Source organism: Sus scrofa, chromosome 17, assembly GCF_000003025.6.
Source record: "Sus scrofa isolate TJ Tabasco breed Duroc chromosome 17, Sscrofa11.1, whole genome shotgun sequence".
Lineage (NCBI taxonomy): Eukaryota > Metazoa > Chordata > Mammalia > Artiodactyla > Suidae > Sus > Sus scrofa.
Window position 1 is genome coordinate 5,686,847 of NC_010459.5, and position 21,130 is coordinate 5,707,976.

General features: G+C 37.3%; 1 protein-coding gene across 50 annotated transcripts in view; it reads left to right on the forward strand.

Annotated features, from left to right (window-relative positions):
- The window catches only part of PCM1 (pericentriolar material 1), a 108,827-nt gene extending 89,921 nt beyond the window's left edge, over window positions 1-18,906 (forward strand). For 16 of the 50 annotated variants that reach the window (XM_021077917.1, XM_021077928.1, XM_021077939.1 and 13 more), the window contains one exon: window positions 17,680-18,906. In XM_021077917.1, coding sequence (XP_020933576.1) covers window positions 17,680-17,804 — 125 coding nt within the window. In that variant the 3' untranslated portion in view covers window positions 17,805-18,906. Of the gene's footprint in view, window positions 1-1,058; window positions 3,422-17,679 lie in introns of those variants that run through there. The other 34 variants (XM_021077934.1, XM_021077937.1, XM_021077938.1 and 31 more) reach the window with 9 other exon arrangements.

Sequence of the window (21,130 nt, forward strand, 5' to 3'; positions counted from 1 at the left end):
TTGGCAGGAACCCACTTCCTTTAATTATTGGTTTTCAGTTCTTTTGAAGGAAACCTTCTAGATCTCTAAATGCTATTTTTTTAAATTTTCTTAATTAAAAAATTAGATATCTCTTGTCTCCCAAATGAACAGTATTTGCCTTTCCTTTTTTCAGTGTTCACATTATTTTTGCTTTTTCTGTTACCTTTGTTCTTATAAATATGTACATATTCTAGTTCCATCAACTGTGGTCTTTACCCAACTACTTACTGATCCTAACCGTTTCCCTCTGCCTTCTCTGTTCAGTTTTACACATATTCTTACATTATTAAGGTTATTGAAGTAAACACACTTAACATTTTGTATTTGTAACTATAGTAATTAATTCTTCTCTAGTTTCCTGAAGATGATTCTATATAGATTGATTGATTGCAGAGCCAAGTGATAGTCCCACATTGCCTTCTTAACCCTAAGACCACTCACAGAACATTTCTTGTATTAAGATAAGGGATTTTTTTTTAATTCTTTATCAATTCATCAATTGATTAAACTCTTATAAGAATTTTTTTTAAAAAAGAAATAGGGTGAAGAGAAGGGCAAACCAAATATCAAAGCTTTGGTTAATTTCCCAGTCTTCAGCCCATTTCTGTAGGAGCTCAATTGGTACCCATCACCGCTGCTGCCTGTCCTGGTGTGTCTAGGCTGCAGCTTGCTCACTCTTCACCATGGCTCCATCTGCTTTGAACATTCTGGAATTTGCTGTTTTCTCCTGTCTTCTGTTTTCTCACCACCACTCTTCTTTTGTTGGTCTGTTCTTTTTTCCCCTAGTGCGATTTTTTTGAGAGACAGGAAGTACCTGCTCAGTCTGCCATCCTAAAACAGAAACCCTTACCTATACTTTTTAAACTCTTAACTGTGTGTTATTAGGGGATTATTGCTGCAAAACCAAGTTTCCTTTGTAATGACTTTTTATTAAAAGTGAAAGTTTAAATGGAAGAGAGCAATAGTAAACCAAATTCTAGTATGGTCATAATTCAGTAAGTAATTTGTAAGTCATTAATTATGATTCTGTTTTTCAGAAACAGTGGGAGCCCAAAGTACATGAGGTGTCTTCAGAGACTCATCTCTGTTTCCATAGTAAACTCATATATGAAAGTGGCACTAAATAAACATCTGTTTTGATCTATATAAAATGTAAATTAGTTTGACACTGCATTTTTAGGAGGTATGCTAATTTCAGCCCATGGCAGTTTAAAACATCAGAAATGGAATTCTGGAAAGATTCAAGCCTTGATACACTGTGGGGTTTTTTTCTTTTTCTTTCATTTTTTTTGGTCTTGATTTTCTCCCCATTGTGATGTTTGGTAACATTAAATTTAAAATGTAGTTTTAAATAAAGTTTGGTCTTATCTGTAAATTATATTTTTTGGAAATTATGTTGAATTATATACAGCAGAATATTGTTCTATATATAAGTAGGCTATTCAGAGAAGAGCAATGGTCAGGAGTTAGAGAAATACACTATTTATTATAAAGCCCATCCTTTTGGCCACTTTTCCAGATAATGCCAGTGTTGCTGTAGTTGGATCTAATGTTCTTTTAGACCGCCTGCATGTCTTATTACTCTTGTGCGAGAATAGGGCAGGTTATAAAGGTATCCAGGATATCTGTGAAGTTACTGTAGAATATAAATACTCAAATTGGTTAACAGATTTAGAACACCTGCCCATAGTACCTAGAACTTACATAATTATCTATTCATAAGTATTTTCCAGAGGTTCAATTCATATCTATGTTGCCTTAGTCTAAAAGTTAAAAAAAAAAAAAGTAGTTTCATATAATTAGAGAGTATTTCTGTACAGACAAGTAAAGTAACATTGTGATTAATTTAAATGGAAAACCAAGCTCTTTAAAGTAGGGACTAATAGAACTAAATTTATGGTATGGACAAGAGCATTAAGATTCTTTATGCCTTTGGACAACCCTGCCGTTTGAGATGATAGTATAGACCAAGCTATAGCAGTTGCTTCTGTGTGTAGTGAGAGAGAAGCAGGTTCACAGATGAAGTACTGAGAAAGAAAAATCTATGAAGGGACTTCTTTATCACTAAGTAAATCTTCTTTTAAAAGGTGGTGTACTTTTAGATCCCAGACTTGCCATTGTATCCAGTGAGTTTTCACAGAGCCAGTTAATAATTAAGTCAACCTTACAGATGCTTCCTTGAATAAAATATGAAGCATTATTCTAAATAGTCTTTAAGCTGTAGGCCACAGGGGTAGTCCTCAAAGAGTCTTTTATTTTTATTTTTTCTCTCAAGTAGTCTTTTAAATTTGTCAGCAATTGACTGAAGTACTCCATAAGAAAAGACTTTTGTTGGTATTTCTTTGAATTGTTTTTGTTTTTGTTTTTTTAGGGCTGTACCCATGGCGTATGGAGGTTTCCCAGGCTAGGTGTCTAATCAGAGCTATAGCTGCTGGCCTACACCACAGCCACAGCAATGCCAGAACCGAACTGCGTCTGCAACCTACACCATAGCTCATGGCAACACCGGATCCTTAACCCACCGAGCGAGGCCAGGGATTGAACCCACGACCTCATGGTTCCTAGTTGGATTCGTTTCTACTGTGCCACAATGGGAACTCCTCTTTGAAATTTTTTTTATGATACCTCAGTGTAAAACTATACTATCCAGTCAAGGAGCATTAAATTAGGATTTCCCTATAAGAACATTTACTGTATTGCTACTTAATTTAAATTATGTGAGACATACCTCCAACTTCAGAAAAACATTTTGAAAGCTATCATTCCAGAAACAGGAATTCTTATTCAGTTGGCTTGACGTCAGGGAAATTGAAACATAGGTTACACTATATGTATACTTAAGTTCTATATTTGATTTCTAGATTCAGTATAGGAAGTGGAGGAAACTTCATTTTGGTACTCAAGCCAAGCCTTACATATTAAAATATTAAGACTGTCTCTCTCTCCCTGCATGCATGTTAAAGATCAGTATAGTGGAAATGTTGTACTTGTATCTTAGTTGTTACCAGTTGTTACCTATGAACCTTACCAAATTTGCTTATTTGACCTATGTTAGAGTTGTTGTAATCTGGTCTGTTTTCTATTGTAGTAGATAATTTAGTTTTAAAATAAGCTAGGATGCAAGAGCAGATAACTTGTTTAATATGTTTTTTCCCTGGTAACTGTTGCTAAAGGGTTAGGCATTAAATGTTACTGTTTGTCTTAATTTTTAAGTTAAAAATTTGGTTAGAGGTAAAAGAGGAAGAGAAGATTAAAATGAGAGAGAGACCCCTATACAGGTTGAAATAATGCCCAAAATACTGAGCTCACCAGACTGTGCAGCAGGTACTCTTCATATTTTGTAACATTCACTTTGGGTAAATGATTTTTCACTGTTAATAAATGTGCATACAACCTTGAATGGCATTTTCATTTAAACTGACATGCTCATTTATGCTTTAGGGTTTATTCCAGAATTATGGTTTGACAATTTTAAACCATATACAAAAAAAATCAGTGCAAACTACTATATGTTAATAGATAAACCACAAGGTCCTACTATATAGCACAGGGAACTGTATTCAGTATCTTGTGATAAACCATAATGAAAAAGAATATGTATATATATATATATGTGTGTGTGTGACTGAATCACTTTGCTGTACACCAGAAACTAACACAACACTTAAATAAATCAACTATACTTCAAACCAAAAAAAAAAATCAGGACATGAAAAATAGCAACATATCAACCAGCCAGAGAGATTTATTAAACTTGAGACTTTTTACAGTGCAGTTATGTCTGTGTTTTTAGTTACATCTGTCTTATATATGTGTACAGAACATTCTCATATTTACTCAGAAAACTTTCTTTAATATAAGGAGTTGTGGCTCAGTCAGTTAAAAATCTGACTAGTATCCAAGAGGACGCGGGTCCGATCCCTGGCCTTGCTCAGTGGGTTAAGGGTCCATCGTTGCCATGAGCTGTGGTTTAGGTTGCAGACATGGCTCAGATCTGGTGTTGCTGTGGCTGTGATATAGGCTGTGATAGGATTGCCTAGTCACCTTGCCTGGAAGAACCAGCATTTCTTGTTCTTATTACCATACAAGTCTGTTACTTTAATGTTCACTGTTTTTTCCTCATAATAACTAGTGCCTATGGCTGACTCATTTTCCATTAAGGAGCAGAGGGAAATCCTGTGCCTACAAATGACTGTGATTTATGCATAAACAGTTTTAATTATCATACCAGTTTATTTTATCTGCCCAGACTCAGAAATACCCACAACAGAACATCCTTTGGGCCAACAATTTATAGAAAGTTAATGAATTGGTTATTTTGAAAACTAATCATAGCATGTTTCAGTATAACAGAGTTTTCTCTCATATACTTAATACATTTCTTGCATTATGACTTTTCCTGCATATAGTTATCCCCAATATATAGGTCTGGCCAATCACATGTGGTTAATTTAAATAATATAGTTGTAAATATTAAGAATATTAATTAGAAATCTTCACCTTAAATGAGCCATATCTCCCAAAGTATAGTTGCCTGTTTAAGGCCACTCTGTTAATCAAATGATGTCATGAAAGGACTTTGAAAAATATAAAGTGTTAACACCAGTTCACAGTAGTAACAGTCAACATTTGAGTTAAACCTCACTTTTAGTGAGACTATGTCCATATACATTTAGGACTCTCCCATTTGCATTGCTCCTTCACCAGTGTTGCTTCATAGTTGATACTCATTACTTTTCCTAGAAGGGGAACAGGCATGGGTTACTCTACCAAATGAAGCAGTGTTCAAGGAAATGCTTTGATTACAAGTGCTATGTAAATGAAAGGTACCATGTATATCCTATGCTGGAGAAAATGCCCAGAAAAAGAAGGGTTAGGATTCTCCTCAGATTTACCCAACTCAGTAGTGAGGTTTTTGCTTACTTTTCAGTTCTTACAATTTATTTTATTTTATGGCCACCCCCATGGCATGTGGAAGTTCCCAGGCCAGGGACTGAATCTGAGTTGCAGCTGTGACAACCAGCTGAGGATGGAACCTGTACCTCTGCAGTGACCCAAGCCACTGCATTTGGATTCTTAACCCATTGTGCCACAGTGGGAACTCCTCTGATATAATTTTAAATATATTTCTAAGACATATTTTTAAAAAATATCTACCAGAATCCATAATTGCTTCTGTGAGTTTTTTGCTTAACATCTTTTCTGATGTGTGCTGGCTTATATAATCTTTTTGTAGTTTTTCCCTCTTTAGGTAAGGAAGCAAAGTCTAAAAAGCCTTCATTACAATGGATTTTTTTTTCTTTTTTTTTGACCGCACCCATGGCATGTGGAAATTTCCAGGCTAAGGATCCAACCGTGCACTCATTTGCGATCTGTGCCACAGCTGCAGAAATGCCGGATCCTTAACCCACAGTGCCTCACGGGAACTTGAAATTATAACAGATTTTATATGTGGAGTTTTCCCATGGTATCGTTTTTATCATGCTAGATATCTTCTATTTCATTTTATTTATTTTCATTCCTTCACTCTTACTATCCCCACATCCCTCCAAAATGTTTAAGACATAGGTAGAGTAATGGAGGTTATGCTACAAAACTAGTATTTCAAAGAGCTTTTTGGTTTTTTGTTTGTTTTTTACTAAAGTATGGTTGATTTACACTATTAGTTTCAGTTGTACAACATAGTGATTCAATATTTTTTTATTGATTATACTCCATTTAAGGTTATTAAAAAATACTATATTCCCTGTGCTATACAGTGTATCCTCGTAGCTTATTTATTTTATACATAGTAGTTTGTACCTCTTTATTCCCTATCCATGGCTTATCCCTCTCGCCTTCACTCTCTGCATTGGTGACCATTAGTTTGTTTTATGTATCTATGAGTCTGTTTGTTTTGTTATATTCATTTGTCTTATATTTTGGATTACACATATAAGTGATAATGTATACTATTTGTCTCTCCTTGACCTGTTTCACTAAGCATAATACCTCCTAAGTCTGTCCATGTTGTTGTAAATGGCAAATTTTCATTTTTTTTTTTTTTTATGGCTAACATTCTATTTTGTGTATGGGTGTATGAGTATACCACATTTTATTTATTCATTTGTCTGATGGACATTTAGGTTGCTTCTTTATCTTAGCTATTGTAAGTAATGCTGCTGTGAACATTGATGTGCATGTATTTTTTCAAATTAGTGTTTTGTTATCTTTGAGTATGTACCCAGAAGTGGAATTGCTGGATCATATGGTAGTTCTGTTTTTAGTGTTTGGAGAATCTCCATACTGTTTTCCATAGTGGCTGCACCAATTTGCATTCCTGCCAACAGTGTGCAAGTGTTCCCTTTTCTCCACATCCTAACCAACACTTGTTACTTGTCTTTTTGGTAATAGCCATTGTGACAGGTCAGAGGTGATACTTCATTGTAGTTTTGATATGCATTTTTCTGATGATTAATGATGTTGAGCACCTTTTCATATGGCTGTTGGCCATCTGTATGTCTTCTTTGGAAAAATGTCTATTCAGGTCCTCTGCCCATTTTTTAATCAAGTTGTTTGTTTTACGTTGAGTTATATGAGTTCTTTATATATTTTCGATATCAACTCCTTATCTATATCATTTGTAAGTATCCTCTCCTATTCTATAGGTGACGTTTTCACTTTGTTGATAGTTTCCTGTGCAAAACTTTTTAGTTTGATGTAGTTCCATTTGTTTATTTTTGCTTTTGTTTCCTTTGCCTGAGGAGAAATATCCAAAAAAAAAAATTTTTTTTGGAGACTGATAATCAAAGAGCATACTGCCTGTGTTTTCTTCTAGGAGTTTTATGGTTTCTGATATTAGGTCTTTAATCCATTTTGACTTTATTTTTGTATGTGTCATGAGAAAAATGTTCTAATTTCATTCTTTTACATGTAGCTGCCCAGTTTTCCCAGTATCACTTATTGAAGAGACTCTCTCTTTATGTATCGTTGTCTCCTTTCTCATAGATTAATTGACCATAAATGTGCAGGTTTATTTTCGGGCTCTTTTCTGTTCCGTTGATCTATGTGGCTGTTTCTGTGCTAGTACATACTATTTTGATTACTGTAGCTTTGTAATATAGTTTGAAGGCACAGAGTGTGATAACCACCAGCTCTGTTCTTTTTTCTTAAGATTTGCTTTGGCTATTTCAAATAGCTTTTTAAATTAATTTTCAATTTTATCTTTGCTTATGATTGCCCTTTTCTTTTTCTCCTCTGAATTTCTTTATATTCCACCACCACAAGTTGTCAAATTTAGGTTATACAGGTGTTTAATTGATTAATTTCTAATAACCCTTTTATGTTATCCATCATTTAACTCTATTGTATTTGAGTATAATTATTGGTAATAACTAGAAAAACAAGGTATGTTTCAGGATGTAAATGTTTTCTAACCAAAGAAATATAAATTTTCCATTTCTTGTTTCATGTGATTTTGAAACCTATTCTCTGATAATGTCAGTGGTCAGTCTTGGATTTTCATATAGAAAATTTCAGTACCTTCCAAGAGATGGTCAGGATTTAAAAGGCCAGCTTCATATAACATTGTATAGTTCAGCTTTTTTTCTTCTATCAATATTAATACATTAGTGTTTATGTTCTTTAGATTAAATTCTTTCATAATATTTGGATGTCTATTGTAGTAAATCAATTAAAAAAAGATAGTATTACTATGACATTTGGAGACATGATGCTCAAAAAATACCCTGATGTTTTTAACCCTCTCTGTTCTTTATTTTATTATCTGCAAAATGAAAGAATTATCCTGGATCCAGGGATGTTTCAGTATTTACTTTTTGTCTTTTTAGGGCTGCACCCACAGCATGTGGAGGTTCCCGGGCTTGGGGTGTAATCGAGCTGTAACCACCAGCCTACACCATAGCCACAGCAATGTGGGATCCCAGCTTCGTCTGTGACCTACACCACAGCTCACGGCAACCCCTGATCCTTAACCCACTGAGCGAGGCCAGGGATCGAACCTGCAACCTCATGGTTCCTAGTCGGATTCATTAACCACTGAGCCACGACAGGAACTTCTAGTATTTACATTTTATCAAATGATAATACTGTTTACATCTTTCAAAGGAAGATTTATGGAAAGAATTAAAAATGGAAATTTATAAGCAATTGTACAAATAATTATCAGTGTTTACTAATAATGTGTTACTATCATGGTGAGCAAGAAAATATTGGGAGTTCCCATCATGGTGCAGCGGGAGCAAATCTGACAAGAACAGGTTCGATCCCTGGCTTCGTTTAGTGGGTTAAGGATCCAGCGTTGTCGTGAGCTGTGGTGTAGGTCACAGACATGGCTAGGATCTGGTGTTGCTGTGGCTCTGGCATAGGCCAGCAGCTACAGCTCCAATTAGACCCCTAGCCTGGGAGCCTCCATATGCCTCAGTGCGGCTCTAAAAAGACAAAAAAAAAAAAAAGTATTGAAAACCTATAGTGTCTATTTCATAACAAAATTGGGATTAAAGTACAAGGATCCATGTGACCCCCAACTTGTGTCGATCACTTTATGATTTGCAAGGCTCTAGCCCCTTGCCTTGGCATGGTGGCACAGCCTAAAATGTCAACTTTCTTGTCACTTGATAGAGGTCTTCCTGGGCATGTCCCCAGACTAGATTCCATAGGATGGGAGAAAATTACTACTACTGCAGAATACCACTTTTTCTTCCTATTCCCTCTAGGCTTTGTGAAACCATACTCAGATGTTATGTAGCCCTATCTCACCTTAAATGTAAATAACCAAATGATTTTAAGTTTTTCAGCCTTGACATTCTAGAATCTCTGTATGGCGAGATTTACAAAATTTATATAGAAATGCACTGAAGTTCTTAAAATAAACATTGACGTTCCCTAAGACTTAATCTTTAGATCTCTCAGCTACACTGTGTAACCTTGTTGATCTCATCTAACCTCACAATTCGAAGCATCTATAATCTTTCTACTTCCAAGTTTATATGTCACCTCTCAAACTGCTCTTCTTTTGAATGTCTAGTAGGTTTTTTGAACTCGATGTGTCCAAAACTGAGTTGCTGATTGCTTTCATTCTGATTTTTCTAGTCTTCCCATGTAATAAATGGCACTTCTAAACTTCTTTCTCAAGACAAAAACCCCTGAAATTACCTGTAGTTCTCCTTTCTCCCAAACCCCACAACCAACTAGTTTAGCTCTTTAAAATGTAACTGTAATCAATCAATTTCCATTCCTTCTGCTACCATTTTTAGTCAAGCCACCCTTATCTTTTGATTGGGTTATTATGGTAGTTTAAAAAAGTATTTTTTATTAGAGTATAGTTGATTTACAGTGTTATGTCAATTTCTCCTGTACAGCATAGTGACCCAACCACTTTTCTCATATTATCTTACTTACATCATGGTTTATCCCAAGTATGGGAAGGTCCTACCCCTTCCTTCCTTGGCTTCCTATAACTAAATCTTATCACAGCAGCCAGAATCATTCTGTTCAAATGTCTGTAGCTTTCTGTTTCACTCCAGATCAGAACAGAACAGTTTTTTGTTTTTTCTTGTCTTTTTGCTTTTTCTAGGGCCACTTCCCACAGCATATGGAGGTTCCCAGGCTAGGGGTCTAATTGGAGCTGTAGCTGCCAAGCCTATGCTAGAGCCACAGCAACTCGGGATCCGAGCCGCGTCTGCGACCTACCCCACAGCTCGCGGCAATGCTGTATCCTTAACCCACTGAGCAAGGCCAGGGACCGAACCTGCAACCTCATGGTTCTTAGTCAGATTCGTTAACCACTGAGCCACGTCGGGCACTCCCAGAACAGAATAGTTTTTACAAGGCCCTACAGGACCAGTTCTCTACCTCTGCCTCATTTCTCCTTTTCCCCATTATTCACTCAGCTTCAGTCACACAGACTTTTTTGCTGTTTCTCAGATATGCTGGGGACCTTCCCACCACTGGACCTTTGCATTTGCTGCTCCCTCAACCTAGTGTGCTTTTCTCAGATATTTTTATGGCATGCATTTAGTGAGATCTATGTGTATCTGACTTGTAACTACAACTCGCAATAAATTATTCCATCACAAAGTTTTTTTTTTTTTTTTTTTTTTTTTGTCTTTTTGTCTTTTTTTTTTTTTTGTTGTTGTTGTTGTTGTTATTGTTTGCTATTTCTTGGGCCGCTCCTGCGGCATATGGAGGTTCCCAGGCTAGGGGTTGAATCGGAGCTGTAGCCACCGGCCTACGCCAGAGCCACAGCAACGCGGGATCCGAGCCGCGTCTGCAACCTACACCACAGCTCACGGCAACGCCGGATCGTTAACCCACTGAGCAAGGGCAGGGATCGAACCCGCAACCTCATGGTTCCTAGTCGGATTCGTTAACCACTGCGCCACGACGGGAACTCCCCATCACAAAGTTTTATTTCTTTATCTATTACTGACCAGCTAAGTATGTTACTTACTTGTACTGTCTGTCTCCTCTTTACCCCCTAATTGAGGGGTAACTTATAAGGGCAAGAATTTTTCTCTGCTCTATCTCCTGTAATATAACTAACCTTTAGAGCAGTTCTTGAAAGTATTCACTGTCTATTGAATAAATTAGTAAATTCTTATAGTATTCCAAAGGGAGATTCAAGTTGTTACATTTTACTAAGAAGGTTTGGCTATCTCATGTAATTATGACAGATTCTTCTCGAACAGTTTTGAAAAAAACTAGTACTCCTATGATAGTATATTTTAGACAAAAAAGTTGGAGCTTTTTCCAGCTGAGGAAAATACAAATAGATACCTAGTTATTCTTTTTCAAGATAATAGGTGAGTCATATGCATTGATTGATAAAATCAAAGTGAACATGGAATTACTTAAAATGCAGTGGATTCAGTGATGTGATACACCAATAATTTATTTTAATATTATTTTATTTGTATTTCCTTATTTTATTTTAATGGCTGTACCCATGGCATATGGAAGTTCCCAGGCTAGGGGTCGAATTGGAGCTGTAACTGCCAGCCCATACCACAGCCACAGGAGTACGGGATCTGAGCTGCGTCTGTAACCTACATCATAGCTCATGTCAACACTGGATCCTTAACCCACCGAGTGAGGCTAGGGATCGAACCTGAGTCCTTATGGATATTAGATTCATTACCACTAAGCCATGACAGAAACTCCCACACCAATAGATTTTAAACTGTTCATTGGAAAGCCTTTCAAAATGACCAGGTTTTTACTCAAATTTAAGAATATGAGTTCCCATGATGGCTCAGCAGAAACAAATCTGACGAGTATCCATGAGGACGCATGTTTGCTCCCTGGTCTCACTCGGTGGGTTAAGGATCTGGCGTTGCTGTGAGCTGTGGTGTAGGTCACAGACATGGCTCAGATCTGGTGTCGCTATGGCTGTGGTGTAGGCCAGTAGCTACAGCTCTGATTCAAACTTTTATATGCTGTGTGTGCAGCCCTAAAAAAAAAGCCAAAAGAAAATTTAGCTATTCTATGTACATAATTTTGCATTTCCAATTTTAGAACTGTCTTCCTAGTTTTCACAAAGAGAAAACCTGCTGGGATTTTTATTGGAATTGCATTGAATAAATAGATCAATCTGAGAAAACAAAAATGTAAACAATATTGAGTTTTCTAACCTATGAACACTGTATAGCTTTCCATTCATTTAGGTTGTCTTTTGGCTCTATATAGAAATTTAGTTTGATAGTATTTTTGTCAACGTTATAACTTCCTGCCTACAACATTCACTTCTTATGTAATAAATGACCTAATACTTGCCTGACTTTGGCTATCCACAGTATTCTGGCATTGCTGATTTCAGTGTCACAGATTTGTGAAAAGAGAAGGGATTTGGTAGATTTTTGCAAGAAACTGTTCTAGAACAGAGGTAATTAATGTTAAATCGCCACCACTGTTTACTGCCTAGTGGATAAATTAACTTCCCTGTGGGAAACAAAAACAACTCAATGTTAACTCTTCTCCAAAGCTGATGGATTCCACTCGACCTCTCCAAATAGAAGGCCAAAAATCCCAATTGTTAAATAAATATTGTTACTGAGGATCCAAGATGTGGGAAGGACAAAGAACAGGGCCAACCTTACCAATAGTTTCTGACCTTTAAAGGCAAATGAAACCCTGCCCTGGCATCTTCCAGTCACTGCAGAGAGTGGCTGAGTAGGGCAGAGGAGAAGGAATGAGTGTGGGCCTCTTGTCTGTAGGGAATATGCTGATCAAGTGGGAAGTCAGAGAGCAGAGTAATATAATCATGATATTAAATCACAAACATGACATGCATTTTTTTTCAGCAAAAACAATGCCATTTTCTATATGCTATTTTGCAGAGTTGGTTAATTCATATTTTGGGGAGTGGTGTGCAGTGGGGCATATGGTTATTTATGTTTTGCACAAACTTTAAGACATTGTGTGTACTGACAACAAGTTTAAATGAGACATCAGTGATTGGTCAAGCTCTTGGAAGGTCATCTCTATGCCAAGTAAGCATATTTTTTATATGAAAAACACCATGAATTCATTCAGCAAAGCATCAAGGAAAATTATAGAAGTTTGGATGCTAGTCAGATTGGGATGGGAACTGAGCCATCATGGGAACTCCTTTATTTATTTTATTTTTGGCTAGAGATTAATTTGAAGTGTTTCTGATCATTTATGCAATTACTGAAGGTCTTCAGTATTATAATAGATGCCAATACCACTCACAGCTGCTTTTCACTGAAATATTTTTCTAAATTACTCAGTGAATTTTATTACATTTATAGTTGTACAGTGATCATCACAACCCAATTTTACAGCATTTCCATCACAATTCACTGAAATATTTTAAAATCTACATCTGTCACTGTAAAAAGTCATGTCAAATTTATTTCTCCACCCTTGTCATTACCTTGTACTGGCACTTTTAAAGGGAAAGGATGAAAGAAAGCATATATGTGGACACTATTCAATACACTGTATTCTTCATTGATCTTCAGGTGTACAGCAAAGTTATTTATATATATATGTGTATTTCAGATTATTTTCCATTATAAGTTAAACATTCTCTTTGAAGAAATGTTTCTTTAGGTTCTTTTGCCCGTTTTTTTTAATTTGAACATTGTGAGATGTTGACTTGTATGACCTCTTTATGTATTTTGGAAATTGAGCCCTTGTTCATCACATCACTTGCAAATATTTTCCCACAGTCTGTGGATTGTTTTTGTTTGTGGTTTCCTTTGTGGTGCAAAAGTTTTTATGTTTGATTAGATCCCATTTGTTTATTTCTGGTTTTATGTCTTTTGCCTTGGGAGACTGTGATCTAAGAAAATTTTGCTACTATTTATGTCAGAGAATGTTGTGCCTATTTTTTTTCTTCTAGGAGTTTTATGTCATTCTTATATTTAAGTCTGATAGGGACAGAGCAAAGGGACAAAGTAGTTGATTAAATAGTTAATCTCAGTAGGGGATTGTAAGTAAAGAAAATAGTATGGGAGAACCCTGTAAGTTAATGATCATTCAAGAAAGCAGGCTTGCTTAACCACAAAACCATGCAACATAGCCTAAGACATAACCCCCAAACAATAAAACAATGGTGGAAAGAGACCCATATCTTGCCCAGTGAGGTTTTAGTAAGTTAATGATTCCTAGTATATGCTTCTCTGGGCACACTAAAAACAAAAATATAGGAAAAGGTGATGTTATATTGAAAGCTGAAATATTTCTCATATTTAATGTGTTACCATGTTTTGCTCATTTCCATTGGTCCATGACAGTCTCAGTTTGACCTTGTAGGGACAAGAAAACCCCCCTGCCCAACATGGAGGAGGAGCTAACGATGGAAGTTTAATGTCTACTCAAGAATGAGGAAGAAAGTGGTCTCCTCCCCTCCCCACTTCCCCTTTGATTATAAAACTGTAACACTAAGTTCTCAGGGCATGGCCATAGCACCCCCTTGCCCACCCACTGGTATTTCTCACAACTCTCTCCCTACCTGTCCCTCTGCCTCTCGCTGAATTCTTTTTTACTCCAGGACAGAAAAACATACACTTTATTACTAAGTTCTGAGACTGTGTTCTGCCGGTTTCAGGTCTTTAAACAATTTTGAGTTTATTTTTGTATACTGTGTGAGGGAGTGTTCTAATTTCACTGATTTACATGAGACTGTCCAGCTTTCCCAACACTACCTGCTGAAGAGACTGTCAGTCATCTCCATGCCTCCTTTGTTGAAGATTAATAGGCTATAGTTAAGTGTGTTTATTTTTGAGCATTGTTTTTAATCCTTTGCTGGCTCTTCTGAGCAAAACCTCAAAGCCATGCAACATAGCATAAGGCTTTTCTAAGAGCACAAAAATGGCTGTAACAGTCCCTGCAGAAACCAGAGAATTCTATCCTGTTCCAAACAGCAGTAAAGTCTAGCTTCTGGTTCTGGTATCACTAAAGCTAAGCAGCCCTTGTCTGAGGCAATGATCAGATAAATCCCTTTTGATGCTAACAACTTCCTCCTGTGACACTACAGTCACTAGAGAGGGAGTGTGTGTGTGTGTGGCTAGGAGTGAAAACTGAGGAAGGAAATGGGAGGGAGGATTATTTGAAAATTTTAAGATCTACCAAGACAGACCTTGCCTTTTCTTTTTTGCTCAACATGATAATCCCATACCTAGCAGATACATTGTTGAATGTGTTCCCAGTATATTTTTAACGTCCTTATTTGAAGGATTATTGTGAATTCTTTTTTTTTTTTTTTTTTTTTTTTTTTTTTTTTTTTTGTCTTTTTGCTTTTTCTAGGGCCACTTCCCACAGCATATGGAGGTTCCTAGGCTAGGGGTCTAATTGGAGCTGTAGCTGCCAAGCCTATGCTAGAGCCACAGCAACTCGGGATCCGAGCCGTGTCTGCGACCTACCCCACAGCCCGCGGCAATGCTGGATCCTTAACCCACTGAGCAAGGCCAGGGATCGAACCCGCCTCCTCATGGTTCTTAGTCGGATTCGTTAACCACTGAGCCACGAGAACTCCCGTGAATTCTACTTTATACAATCTGCTAAGTTTTAACACAGTTATATACCCATATTACCCTATAACAATCAAGATAATAAACCTATCATGCCCCATATTTTCCTGAGGCCCCTTGGGAAACCTTCCCTATCACCTCTGCCCCACTTTACTTCATCTCCAGGTAACCACTGATTTGCTGTCACTATTGATTAGTTTGCATTTTGTAGAAATTTATATAACTATACTGTATGTGTCTTTGGCTTTCTTCAGCATATTATTTTGAGGTAATCTGTGTTGTAGTGTGTATCAGTAGTTCATTTCTCTGTACTGCTGATAAAAATTCCATTGGACATATCACTATTTGTTCATCCTTTAATCTGTTGAGATGCACATTTGGATTGTTTCTGGTTTAGATGTGACTATACCATTTCACATCATTCCATTACATGCTGGGGGTTCCACTTGCTCCACATCCCAGCCAGCACTTGGTATTATCAGTCTTTGTAATTTTTAGTCATCCTAATACATGGATAGCAGTATCTCATTATAGTTTGACTTGCATATCCTTAATAACTAATGATCTTGAACATCTTTTCATGCACATACTTGCCATCCACTTGTTGTCTTTAGAATGTCTTTAATTATTTTGCCCATTAAAAAAAAAAAAACTAGTTGTTATTTGGTACCCACATATCTTCTTTTTTTTTTTTTTTTTTTTTTTTTGTCTTTTTGCTATTTCTTGGGCTGCTCCCACGGCATATGGAGGTTCCCAGGCTAGGGGTCGAATCGGAGCTGTAGCCACCGGCCTACACCAGAGCCACAGCAACAAGGGATCCGAGCCGCGTCTGCAACCTACACCACAGCTCACGGCAACGCCGGATCGTTAACCCACTGAGCAAGGGCAGGGACCGAACCTGCAACCTCATGGTTCCTAGTCAGATTCGTTAACCACTGCGCCACGACGGGAACTCCATGGTACCCACATATCTTCTAAGTGAAGTGTCCAAATATTTGCCCATTTTTAAAATTGGGTTGTCAGATTTGAGTTTTAAGAGTTTAGATACAAATCCTTTATCAGATCAGTGATCTGCAAGTCTTCACTGAGGTTTGTCTTTTCATTCTTTTTTCAGTGCTTATTAAAAAAGAGGTTCTTAATTATGTTGAAAGCTGTTTTTTCTCTTACGCATCATGCATGTAGGTAGTATCATATCTAAGAAATTTTTCCCTAAGATCACAAAGATTTCTCTTTTTTCTTCTAGAGGTTTTATGGTTTAGACCTACTCATTTAGGTCATTGATTATCATTTTTAATTTTTATATATGGTAAAAGGTACAGGTCAGTATTCCTTTATTTGCATAATTAGTATCCAGTTGCTTCAATACCATTTGTTAAAAACACTCTCCCTTTTCTACTAAATTGCATTTGCACCTATTGAATAAATGGGAATTTGCTCAGTTCATTTCCTCATCAAGCTGCAGGATATAAGGAAGATATAGAAAGGGAGTCAGACTTGTTTGTACTTTGGATAAAATGTAATCATGATAAAATATACTCTCATGAGAGTCTTCCAAGCAGAGCCCCACACAGAATCATGACTAGAACCTAAGCACTGCCCTTATGAGGAAGACCAGGGATCACTCCAGCCTGGTTCTATATATTTCTGCACTGTAGCTTAAGAGCAAGCATTGTAGAAGGGCAGAACAGAATCTTTTTCATATTCCAGTTCTGGATAGATAAGTTGTTTTCCCCAAAGGCTTCTGTTATTCAATGACTTAGTAACCAAAAGGGTTGAATGTTAAGTTGGTATTTCCAAAATGACTTGATTTACGAAATGGTAATTAGAGCCCTGGATACACATCTGCCACCCTGTCTAGCCTTGTGTTGCTGCAAACACTTTACAATTTGCAGTTCACAGAACTGCTCAAACTCTTTGCTTCATATACACTCTTGTCTCTGTCTCTAAAGCATTTCTTGCCTTCTTCATCTGTCGAATTCCTACTCATTCTTTAAAACCTAGTTCTTGGCGTTCCATTGTGGCTCAGGGGAAACGAATCTGACATCCATGAGAACGAAGGTTCGATCCCTGGCCTCACTCAGTGGGTTAAGTATCTGGCGTTGCCATGAGCTGTGGTGTGTAGGTTGTAGACATAGCTCAGATCCTATACTGCTGTGGCTGTCGTGTAGGCCAGAGGCTACAGCTCCACTTGTGACCCCGAGCCTGGGAACCTCCATATGCCATGGGTGTGGCCCTAAAAAGATAGAGATAAAAAAATAAAAATAAAATCTAGTTCTCCAACCTTCCCTTTCTGATGGCAGTTTCTCATTTGTGTTCACCTTGCACAAATTCACATGGCCAGTCAAGTCACAGTAGGTGATTTACTGTTCTGGCTCCCCTCTCAGGCTGTAAGATCCTTGGGGAAGGGGCTGCATCTTATCCAGCCTTATATAGTGCCTGGCATATGACAGCTGTTCACTCAGTGTTGAGTTCAATGTGAAGCACTTCAGTTACAAGCTGTTCAGTCTGTGTAGGTGGAAAATACTGATTTGGAACATAGGGCAACAGCCAGGAGTCACAATTCCTTTATTTCTTCCCACCTTTTCAGATCAGATTTTCCAAGTATAGGGGTCCTCCAGCAGGTCTTCCTTCTCCTTTTTTCAGCTGCCCCTCCTTTTTTCAGGCACCTGTTTATCAGGACTCAGTGGACCCTTCGCCAGATTGGAGTTGAAACCCACCTGCCTCCCTCTCACCAGGACTGTCCTTGCAGGATGCCCCAGGGATTTTGTGAAAATGAACTTGGAATGACAGTAGAGTAACTGTACCCTCACTCTTACAAATGTGTTCACTGATGATGTCATTTGACAAGCACTGTTTGAATGTCTTGAGAAAAGGCATTCCTCCCCACTGTTAGTGGAAGCATATAAAGGCTCAGACACCAGAAGGCACACTTAGGCACATCTCTCCATTCTTTTTTTTTTTTTTTTTTGGTATTTAGGGCCGCACCCATGCCATATGGAGGTTCCCTGGCTAGGGTCTAATCAGCGCTACAGCTGCTGGCCTAAGCCAGAGCCACAGCAATGCCAGATGTGAGCCACGTCTCTGACCTACACCACAGCTCACGGCAATGCTGGATCCCTAACCCACTGAGCCAGGCCAGGGACCAAACCTCATGGTTCCTAGTCAGATTCGTTTGCACTGCGCCATGACGGGAATTCCCATCTGTCCATTCTTTAAACTTTCACTTATTCAAAGTATGTTCACTGCAGCATTATAATTGCAAAACCATGAAAACAAACTAAATGTCCACAAATGTATTTTAGAATCCAACAAAGCATTTTAAAAGGATAATGAAAACTGACAGTGACATGGAAAGAGCTTCAACGTGTGGGAACTGGAGAGTGAAATAAACTTTTCATTTTAAAAAACTTTCTTACCAAAAAGAATAATGTGCTATATTGTTTGTATATTTTTAAAAATATTAAGGTAACCTAGCCCAGTGACTTCCTGTACAGAAGCCATCAAGTAGCTCAGAGGTATAATGGATAAAAATAGGTCTGATGCAAACATACTGTGTTGTTTCTCTGCATACAGACAAAATCTGGGTTACATTATTAATAAAATTTAAAAATTACTATTAAATAAATCTTGTAATATCTAGAGCAGAACATAAAAAATTCCTTCTAAATTTATCATTGTCACTTGATAAAAAATTACATCTAGTTTTTCTATGCTGAACTCTGTAAAATATTGATTCTGTAAAATACTGTTTGTTGTTCACTGTGTTAAGAGTTTTAAATTTGTTTTAATTTGAAGAGGATAAAAAGTTCTGTAGGAAAACTAATGGAACTGTCAAAAATAAAATTATAAAAAATATTTCAGTAAAACTTACACTTCTGTTTGTTAACTACCTTGGCAAAGCTGCAACCGGCTATTTTTTATTTGTTGTTTGTTTTATGGCCATGCCCGTGGCATGCAGAAGTTCCCAGGCCAGGGATTGAACCCACACTTCAGCTGTGACCTAAGCCAAAGCAGTGACAACATGGTATCCTTAACTTGCTGAGCCACCAGGGATTCCTTGCAACCAGTTATTTTAAAATTCTACTTACGGAGTTCCCGTCGTGGCGCAGTGGTTAACGAATCCGACTAGGAACCATGAGGTTGCGGGTTCGGTCCCTGCCCTTGCTCAGTGGGTTAACGATCTGGTTTTGCCGTGAGCTGTGGTGTAGGTTGCAGACGCGGCTCCGATCCTGCGTTGCTGTGGCTCTGGCGTAGGCCGGTGGCTACAGCTCCAATTCAACCCCTAGCCTGGGAACCTCCATATGCCGCGGGAGCGGCCCAAGAAATAGCAACAACAACAACAACAACAACAACAAAAGACAAAAGACAAAATAAATAAATAAATAAATAAATAAAATTCTACTTACAAGTATTTTACAAAAAAAAAAAAAAGATTCACCAAAGGACAGCTGCTTGGCTATAATTCTAATAAACCACTTGAATATTTGATTACCTCTTCTGTGTGTTTTTAATGCTGAATTTGTCTGTTTAAGTAGCTGAGTTGAAAAAAGAAAAAAAGAGCACCTATACTCATTCCTTGAAATATCAGGTCTAGCTGGATAGTCTTATCAATTTGATGATTAAAAAATAAAAAGTGCTATTATCTCTTCTAAACAAGGATTTAAGATTTTTAAAATCCACATGATGGAGAATAATGTGAGAAAAAGAGTGTGTGTGTGTGTGTGTGTGTGCGTGTGTGTATGTAAATGGGTCACTGCTGTACAGCAGAAATTGACAGAACATTGTAAATCAACTATAACATAAAAAGTAAAAATCTTACAAAAAATATTTTTTAAATACATCATATTAGCTCTTCATATATCAAGAGATTAGGGAGATGACAAAACTACTTTCAGTAGCAGGTTATTTTGGTCATGGCAAATTTTCAACATGGAAATAATTTGAAAAATACAAATTTTTACCTGGCCTCTAAGACAATGAAATTGTTCCCTACACACTGACTTGATTATTAGAGATTCCCTTATTTTTTGGTTGTACAAACAGCTAAACATCATTTCTTTGTCTTTGGCAGCATGAAAAATTTTGCAGATATTAAAGATCTTGTGTTTGGCCTCAGTTTTTTCCTATTTTTAATACAGGGAAATTAAGTGGCAAAGCCAAGACTACCACCCAAGTGTCTTAATGCCAAGTGGTGCCCCTTCCTCTACATGACACTATCGCTCACTGGCAATGAAAGTAACACTTGGAAACTACTACATGTATAACATGAACTCAGTACCCTTAAAGGCAAACAGAAGTGAAAATTTCACACATTTATTCCATCTAGCAACTGTTAATTAACATAAAAAATACCTAAATCATGAAGATTGATTTCCTATTCTTAAAAGACAATAAACTTAATTCCTATGACAGAGCCAATCACAGGTGTTAGGTCACAAGGAAATATTTATTCTCAGTAAAATGAAGGCTTACTTACTCCATTTGGCAATATGGTCCACTGTACCTGAGTATGTGAAAAACAGTCATTAGCATCAAGTCTTTTTTTCCTTGGTCACTGCTCCTGGGGGCAATGAGATCTCATTCACCATCTACACCAGGGCACTCACGGCCTTGCCGTTGACTTGCTAGAATTCCCACCTCTTTATCATCATATTTTGAAATAGTGTTATCAACCCAGTCTCATATATGTGGGAAGTTGAAATCGTTTAGCCCAGTGAATTATTGTAGTTACTGTAGAGCATAACTTGATTGTTTCCCTGAGATTAAAATAGGGTTGGCAAGGGAACTCAGGTGCTACATGTTTTCAGAATTAAACATATTTGCTGTCTGCGTGTGTGTTTAAGATACACATATTATACAGCTGTTAGCCATATATGTAAAAGTAAAGTCCATTTGCAACTAGCTAGCTGCCCATGACTGTTTTGACAGTGCACGTGCTCTTTGCAAATTAGTGTCATCATTACTTTGAAATACTTGATAAGAAAGCTTTTGATTAGATTCACCCATGCATGTCTGTGAATAAAGAAAACTGCAACGGTTCCGACACGTCCAACAGCACCTGGGTGTCGGCTGCTACTGAACTGCCTGCTAACCTGAGATGCAGTTTAAACCTG